Here is a 9186-nt window from a genome sequence, read left to right as displayed (position 1 = left end):
CGCTTGGTCTCCGCTGGTTGGCTGGAGCTTGGCAATGAGCGAGAAAATGTGGTTGCCTAGTGACAAGGAAGGCCTCTGTTGTACACAGCCTGGACTTATTTGGGCAGCAACTTAGGCTCCAGGCAGGTGAGTGATGGCTGCTGGGAAGGACGATTAGGGGCACTTGCCGACCAGTGGAATCGTCCCTGCTCCATCGCCTTTCCCAAACAGGCGCACTTGGCATGGGTTGGATTCGGATTCCGATCATCTCAGGCTATGGAGCAATTCTGTAATAATTTGAGGGCTGGGAAGGTGTCTTCTTTTGCCTCCCCCCTCCAAAGAGAAGCACCTTTCCTCCATAAGTTATTCTGGAATTCCTCGTCAACCTTTACTGGAATCGCGTTCTCCTTTGAGGGCTTAATTAAAATGACTTGAGGCGGGTTATTTAACTTGCTTTAGGTGCTCTTTTATATTTGAACCCCATATTGTTAGCATGCCATAGAAGAAAGAGAAATATATTGTATTTCCCGCGACCTTTCATGAAACCACGTTTATATTTGTGTTACACACACACACACACACACACACACACACAGATATCTCAAAATCAACAAGGGTCTGGGTTTGCAGAAAATGGATGTGGGTAGTTTGTAGTTTAAGCGGCAAGTAGTGGTTTAAACACAGCCTTGCAGCATATTATATTACATGAACCATACTATCACATTGAACTAATAGGTATTTGTGCTTAATATGCTATTTGTGTTTTGTTAAAATAGGTTTTGGATTTATTGTGTTGCATTAATCAATGAAACTAGAACACTTTCATTGTTATGTATCCCTGTTTTGTGGGCAATGTGTCTGGAATCATGTTCTCTCTATATAGAATGCTGTTCTGATTAAGGGTCTTTTGGAAAATTATAATTTTAACATGTTCTCTTAACCTACAAATATTGTTGCTAGTCACAATAACAGCATTTTTATGGGTGCAACTCCTTTCACCCCAATTAACTTTAAGTTTTACAACAGCAAACAATGAAGGCTGTGGTCTATTTTATAGAAGATAACTGAGTCATGCATCTAAAATCAGTGTTTTGTTTTGTTTTGCAAATGCATGATAATAAGGAATTTCATTTCATAACCAGTGTAGTGTAGATGTGTTCTGTAAATTTCTTCCAAGCTATTAGCAGCATTGACACTATCCAGTTTTGAGCAACCCATCCTGCCAGAGATCATCCGTGAATGTGACCAATGTAGTTTCAGTCTCATATCTGGGTCTGAAAGTTGTCTGAAAAGGTCCATATAATACGTTTCCTCCAGGGTTCTCTGGAATTGCAATGCCACCACTTTCTCAGCCATCTTTCCTAAAAAGGAAAAGTGGGAGAGTGAAGAAAAATTGTCCAGCACAATAGGGTCCAGCAATGACTTCTTGAGTAGGGGACAACCAGTGACTCTTTTGAGGGAGCCAGAAACACTTCCTCTGACAAGGATGAATTAATGATTGCTTGGAACCATCCACATGCCACCTCCCATGAGGCTTGACCAGCCAGGAAGGGCATGGATCTAATATACAGGTGGGGGTGTTTTTGCTCCACAGGACCCTGTTGACTTCCTCAGGCCCAACAGAATCAAATTGTTCCCAGATAATTGGGTAAGTCAGTTCCCTGGGCATCTCCATAAGATGCTTGGAATCCAACTGTGAACTAATCTTTTGTGAATAGGTATACTAACTATGGTAGCCACTTGCTGAGAGCACTGTGACATTATCTTAAGATTCTGAAGTGCCTGCTCATCCAAAAGGTTTGCAAATCCTTAGAGTAGACTATGTATTTCAGAAATTCCATACAAGGAAACTTAAGAAAATAACTTAATGGGAGTTGGCTGATCAGAGCATACTACTCTTGTTTGTTCTAGCTTGCTAAACATTTCTTGCTGGTTTAAAATTGGCTCTAGAGCAGTATTTTCCAACCTTACCAACTTCCTGGCCTTCAATACGTGGAATTCTTCAACAAGTATGGCAGCTGCTGAAAATTCTGGGAGTTGAAGTATATCTGAAAGTTGCCAAGATTGGGAAACAGTGCTCTAGATTTCTGATGCTTTGGAGCTTGGGATCTAGATACCTTAAAGTTTATATTTTATCATATGCCCTCTCTTATCCAAACAGCTGAATCTTGGCTTCATAACTAATTTCTTAGAAAGATATTACATTTTTATTCTTTAGGTATGAACTATGTCTTTTAAGCTGAAATGCTCAGAAAATGATACAGAGTGATTCTCAAAACCAGATTGCTTCTGATGAAATAATTAAAGAGTTGGTAAGTTTTGGTGTGTTTTTAAAAACCTCTTTGATTGTCTAAATATTTGGTAATTCTATAAGAGCAATCAAACAGAATGATAAACAATAACTACCCCTCTGATCTTACAACTGGGCCTATAAAAATATTACCATATTTGTCGCCCCCCCTTATAACCCCTCAATTCACTGTTTAGAATTTATGTAAGGTTATTAAATATTTATTTCTCAGTGCTGTGCATGAAGCAAACATTTAAGTACATATCACACATAGGCTTTACTGGCAGTACAGAGGAAGCAAGTTAACTTTTGTCATTATTGCTATATACACTGCTCTATCTCTTTTACTGTTATTTATTATTTAATACGATAATTTGGCACCTTATTTATTTAATAGGTTGTCTGGCATCTTTTACAATATTAAACTGATTCTGTCAATCATTCATATGTTTTGATTATCAGTGTTGTAGTTTGCAACCATGCATTTTCAAGGAATGTTCCTTGTTACTGCATAATCTGTAAAGGAGAGTCTTTAAGAAGATAAAATCAAGAAATCTTAATACTTTTCAGGGTTACATGCAAATATGATAGATTTATCAGTTGATACTTTTACAAGAACTATATAAATGCTGCAAGGTCCCCAGTTGAAGACTTTTAGAAGTTACTGGGAGACTGTTGCAGTCTGTGTGTTTTTATTCTTCCTTGTAAGGATCCCAGTAGCATCTGTCATTGTGAGGAGCAGGGTATACAACTGAGTACTCCACTGATCTTGAGCAGCCATAATCGTATTCATTTCACTGATGGCATTACACTATTTCTGATGAACAAGTATTCTCTAACTGTGTTTGCATGACATACTAAATATGGTTAATTCTATCAACTGTTGAAGTAATGATTGATCAGCATGTGATGTGAACACATCTTTTGAAAATTGTGATTATTTCTTACTAACAATCGGGTTATCATTAATAAGGCAAGTATCCAGATTTTCTTCTTAAAATGTCAGTGGGATGGCATGGTGTTTTTGCAATATTGTCTTTTTGCTTTAATTATTTTTGATAATTCTATAGTATTGTTACTGTTGTTTGTCACTCAGAGTAGATGGCAAAGCCTTGTATGTTGTAAATGAAATTTTCTCAGCTAAGGTGAAAATCATTGAGATGTATGTGATCCTTGCAGTCTTGGCAGCCAAAAAGGATGTAGACCAAATGGTGAATTGCAGTGTAAAATTCAATTTTTTAAGTTAGGCAGTGAAATAGGCAACATAAGGCTGAGGGTGAAGTTTTGTTCTCTGAGCTTCTGGGTTGGTTTCCGAACATTTCATTACCAGGCTAGATAACATCTTCAGTGGAGTTTTACCTAGCTAGATGTTACCTAGCCTGGTGACGAAATGTTCAGAAACCAACCCACAAGCTTGGAGAACGAACCTTCACCCTCATCCTACATCTGAGCTAGTTATTTGCCACTATTTCAAACATAAGAGCTCCCTAGACCAAAATAAATATTAGACCAAAATAAATATTAGACCAAAATAAATACATATGGAGTTCTTCTGGATACTTACTTGTCAAAATACAAAACTATTTGGAGTTTTCTTATAGTTTTATCTTTCAATCATAACAAACACATACTAATAATTGTATCTGTTTCTTCCAGTGTACAAGTAATGGATTGGCTTATGAAAGACTTGAGCAAGAAGGACCTTCAACACAAAGCTTGGAAATGTTTTTCTCAGGCTACCCCAGAATAGTAGGCCTGTCTCATTTCCCTAGTTTAACAAAACTAACTCTGGTTAGGCAGCACATCCAGTGGATTTCTGATTTAGAGAACTGTCCGTTTCTTAAAGAATTATGGATAGCTGAATGCTGTTTGACAGTAAGTATGAACTAAAGTCCAGCATTTTAATTTCCAGTGCATGAGGAAATCTTCATTTAACTTATACTCTTTTGCAACTTTTTCTAGTTTAAAGAAGCTGACTTTTTGAGTGGTACGCCTGGACTGTGCTAGAAAAAGTAGTACTGTATATAAACAAAAAAGATTTAATTTCTTTTTCCTTTCTTTTTATCCATTATTTTCTTTCATCATGAGAATAGACGCTTTGTTGAATAACTAAAATGTTTTTGATTAAGCACAAAAATATTGAGCAAGGCTGGCTTTGGAAGAATACAATCACCGAAGAGGCTGTATTCCCTGAACCAAAATTCACCTTCTGCTTTGGGATCCTGCCAGTTTGTACAACATTTTTCATGTTTTCTTAGATTCTAGTGGAGATAATGTTATTCATAGCACAATGCATAACCATTTTTCTACCCACTTTTCATTGTCCTTTTGCCATCTCAATGCTGCATCTGACTGAGCAATCTACTGTTATTATACTCTTTATTATTCACTCATCCACTGTGTTCCCATCCATTTTTTTTTGTCCCAGTTTGAAGAAAAAAAGCCTCTTCAAATTACTCTCTGTTTTGGTGATTATAACACCTCCACGGGCTTGGCAACCCCAGTATTTTCTTAGTGGCAAAGCCTACACCTAATTCTTTCAGGAAATCATGCTTGAATTAAGTTTCCAAGTTCCCCCAAATAAGTCACACATTGTGAAAGACGTTTTCTAAGTCACTCCAGACACTTCCAAAATAGATTCTCTCTTAAAACATCAACTCTCTTAATTTTGCATAACACAAAGTATAGTCAAAAACATTACTTTATAGATGTGTATTTAAAAATTTCTCCCTTCTGTTACTTAACAAGGTTTGGTTGCAATATAGAGTGAGCAAAATATTTTTGTCACAGAATGTTCTGATTCAAAAGTAGGCCATTCCAACCTTAGCATGGGCCTTTCCAAGCTCAGAATGTTCTAAGATGTAATATTTTGCACAACTTTTTAATGAATGCATAGGCCTCACCTATTTTTGAAGAGAATGTAGTTCTGAAGCTTAAGCTTGTATACTTAGATTTTAAGTCTGATTGCAATCTTAGCAAAGATAGAGAAGTCTTGCTCAAGTAAAAAGTCTCAATCTATTTCGCATTTAACTCATACCTCACCTTAAATGTATTATTTGATGTTAAAACATCTGCTCAAATCTTGAAAAGCAGGGCCATATCTGATTAGAACTTGGACAGAAAACCACTAGTATATCTTAGTTGCTTGAAAAATGTAGCATTGAACTATTATTGTATTGCTGTCCTGAAAATTACAACCCCCTGTTTGTGAAATTTCCAGTAATCAAAGTTGATTCAAGAAAAACTAACTTCTCCTTTGTTTCAAATTTATATTTGTGCATTAGAAGAAAAGTTGGTAATCATGAATTGTGGATCTGCTGCAACATTAAGACATGTTAAAAGCAGTAATAGTTCATTTTAAGTAGTTAAAGGTTATTACTTATCCCAGAAGTATTTGGAGGAGCCCAGGTCTATGTATAGAAAGGGAACTCTGACAATATAGTGGTTTATGTCTATCTAATGAGATGGGTGACAATGAAATTAAAGCTTCATGTACCAGGTTTAGATGACAGTTTGGCAGTGTGGTTAAGGCATTTCCCTTAAACTCTTGTTCTACTTTCTGGAAATTCTGCATTTTCCTCTTTGGTGACTTTAATTTCTTTGCAGAAAATTGCTGGTTTGGAAAAATGTGTTATTTTGCAAAAACTTTACCTGTATTGCAATATGATTTCGATTATTGAAAATCTGGAAATGCTACAAAAACTGGAGATACTTTGGCTTAATGGGAACCAGATTAAAGAAATACAGGTAAGATAGGGTTTTGAAGAGCTATTGATTTGTAAGGGTAAGCAAGTGAGAGAGAAGAAGATAATATTTAAATAGTTAAAAATTGTGTAGGAAACTGTAGAACAGCTAGAACAGCTGATCTATTTTATTCCAAAAGCACTTTTATCACCAAAAGCACTTTCTGATCAATATATTTGGCAACAATACAAATACGATTTCAGCAATACTAATCTCTTAGGTATCCCAGTTGTACAGGTGATTAATTATATTTCCCAATCCACCAATAATTATAACGAATTATTCTTTCTTCCCTTTCCTTTTTTTCTTCTTTGTGTTTCGCCCCCCTCTTTCTGAAGGTAGAATTAAGATACAGTTAAAATTTAAACAATCAACATTAAAATTATCTGTTCTAAAGCAAGTAAATAAATAACCACCCAACCAGAAATGAAATAATATTCACTTGAAAATTATACTCTTAAGAGGATCTTGTTTTATAATAACTCTGCAAGTGTCTAGATGAACAAAGGATGTCCTCCTCTGTAATTTAAAACAAAATCGCATAAGAGCTATTTGAACTTAATCTTCCGATAGAGTTCCACAATTGCAAAGCTATTAGCCGTATTAAAGGAATAAAATTATTAGGAATCTGCTAAATAAAATAGTTGTAGAAAGCTTACTCTTAATGGTTGTACTCAGGAAACATGCAGAAAATTAGACAAAATACAGCTTGGTTTAAAATTGTTTTCCAAAATCATTTGCTTTATGCAACATAGTCTAATGTATGTCTGGTTTAAAGAATTTGCAACATTATATGATTCTAAATACAATAATCTGTGTTTTTTACAGGGGCTGACTTCATTGAAGAGACTGAAAGAACTCAATCTTGCAGATAACAATATTAGTAAAATTGGTACAAGATGCATTGTATTTTGCATATCTGTTATTTTGCATATCACTAATGGGGCAAACAACAGCAAATAGAACCCTTCTCTTGCTCAGTAGCTTGTCATTTACAGTAGTATGAAACTTTTATATTCCGTGCTATGCAATACAGTAGTACAGCTAAGATTTTAAATGCTAAACTTAATGGTTTTACCTAGGGGGAATTTTAGTGACAATAGTATAAGTTTCATTTTGTTACCCATTTTTTCCAATATGTACACATAATAACACAGGCATTTGTAATCACTAATAATAAGGGGAAAAAAATATTGTGAGAAACAACATCAATCCCACTTCAGTCTATTTCGTGCTATTTCAGCCCAGGAGTTGATACTAGGTTTGAGGCATCAGTCAACTGTTTTGGCTGAGTCATGGACTTTGGCTCTGATGTTGTTGTATCACTGATATCAATTGTGTAAAAGAGGCACTATAACCATTCTGGATCAGAGGTGCGTATTTCTGAATATTATTAGCACAGGAACACTAATGGGTGTAGAGTGTAAAGAAAAATCTTGTATGTCTCTATCAAGGTCATCTTCCTTAATCTACATTGTGAGAGGGCTACTGTGTTCAGATCTTCCCATGAACTTCCAGAGGCAGTTGTTGATTATTGTGGAAAATAGAATGCTAGATTGTCAAGTGGATCCAATATATTTTTTAATGTATAGAAAAATTTATTTTTCTGTAGAAATTGTTCTATTGTATTTACTTGTGTACTATTACAATTTACAAAGAAAGAAAGAAAAAAGTCTCTTGAATCAGATTTTTTTTCTATTTCTTCCATGGGCATACCCATGCAGTTTTCTTGGCAACAGTATAGAAGTTATATGAGACTACTTTCTTCTTTTTTCAATCTTTCCTACAGCCTTGCATTTCCAGGTGACCATCTGTCTAGCCACTAACCAGATCTGACTTGCTTAGTTTTTTGAATAGCAACCAAAACCAGAAAAAAAGGGGAAAGTTCAAGAATAATTTCCCTCCTTTTGTCTTTTAGGAAACCGCTTGGATCCAAGTCAAAGTATTGAAAAATTAAATTTGTCTGGTAACAGAATAGGCTCATTTAAAGTAAGTGTTGTCTTCTCATTGGCTTGATTGATGTAACTGGTTTATTAATTTATTTTATTATTCAGATTGATAAAGCGGCCTATCTCAATGTATCTCTGGGCAACTCAGAGAAAAAACAGTATAGAGACCCAAATACAAATACAATACAAATACAATGATTAAAAAGAAAAACAATATAAAAACCATATAACCCTACAAAAAATTAATACTGATGGATAGACAATATCCATCAGTGACAATCAATACATCCACTGCACAGCTCTGCCACACTCTTGGATCCCCATGCCTGTTGGCAAAACCATGTTTTTAGAGCCTTGCAACAAACATGGAAAGTTGGGCCAATCTGAGTTCTGGAGGATAATGTTCCAAAGAAAGGGAAGCACAGCAAATGACCCTCCAGATGACAATCCCTGGCTGATGGGACATAGAATGTACCCTTCGTGCTGGACCTGATGGGACATGTAGATAGGATTGGAGAAAGGTGGTCCCTCAAGTAACACAGTCCTATGCAATGCAAGTCATCATCAGCTCTTTGACTTGGACCTGGAAGCAAAACTGGCAAACAATGCAATTCACGGAGGAGCAGGATAATATGGAGCAAGGTTATTTGTTGTTAAGAAAATGTAACATTGAAATATTTCAGTTTATTTTATTCCTAGGTTTCTGCAGGTTTTCTGTGAATGGTGAAGCCTAGAATAGTTCTTGACATTAGATATATTTGAAAGTGGTGCTTTTTCATTTTTTTTCTTTTGCAAAGGAAATTACCAATTTGGCAAGATTACCTTGTTTAACAGACCTGTGTTTGAGTGACCCCCAGTATGAAACCAACCCTGTCTGTCATCTTTGCAATTATGCAACACATGTGCTATATCACATTCCTTTGCTTCAAAGGCTTGACACTTACGATGTATCTTCTAAACAAATCAAAGAGCTGGCAGAGGTGAGTACAAATTCAGAACAGAAAAAGGTTACTACTAGCTAATTATATGAGTATTCCATATACTGTATATAATATAATACAATACAATACAATACAATGACAGCAATTATAGAGATTAATGCTTAGTTGTTTTTTAAATTAATTTAAACATTTCTTTAGTTAATTATAGGTTTACTTGATTATCCAACTTGTAGTTTAATCCTAACTTCAGCAGTTGTTTCAATAGGACAGAAGAATCCTTTTC

General features: G+C 35.4%; 1 protein-coding gene across 1 annotated transcript in view; it reads left to right on the top strand.

Moving 5' to 3' along the window:
* Nucleotides 1-106: 106 nt before the first annotated feature.
* Nucleotides 107-9186, top strand: part of LRRC9 (leucine rich repeat containing 9) — a 60210-nt gene continuing 51130 nt past the window's right edge. The window contains exons 1-7 of the mRNA XM_015823814.1: nt 107-126; nt 2198-2291; nt 3926-4144; nt 5876-6016; nt 6842-6905; nt 7932-8002; nt 8760-8942. Coding sequence (XP_015679300.1) covers nt 2235-2291; nt 3926-4144; nt 5876-6016; nt 6842-6905; nt 7932-8002; nt 8760-8942 — 735 coding nt within the window. The 5' untranslated portion in view covers nt 107-126; nt 2198-2234. The remainder of the gene's footprint in view (nt 127-2197; nt 2292-3925; nt 4145-5875; nt 6017-6841; nt 6906-7931; nt 8003-8759; nt 8943-9186) is intronic.

This window comes from Protobothrops mucrosquamatus, unplaced genomic scaffold (genome assembly GCF_001527695.2).
Source record: "Protobothrops mucrosquamatus isolate PMUCROS unplaced genomic scaffold, P.Mucros_1.0 scaffold2004, whole genome shotgun sequence".
In the NCBI taxonomy this organism is placed as follows: Eukaryota; Metazoa; Chordata; class Lepidosauria; order Squamata; family Viperidae; genus Protobothrops; species Protobothrops mucrosquamatus.
This window is presented reverse-complemented; position numbering and strand designations above follow the sequence as displayed.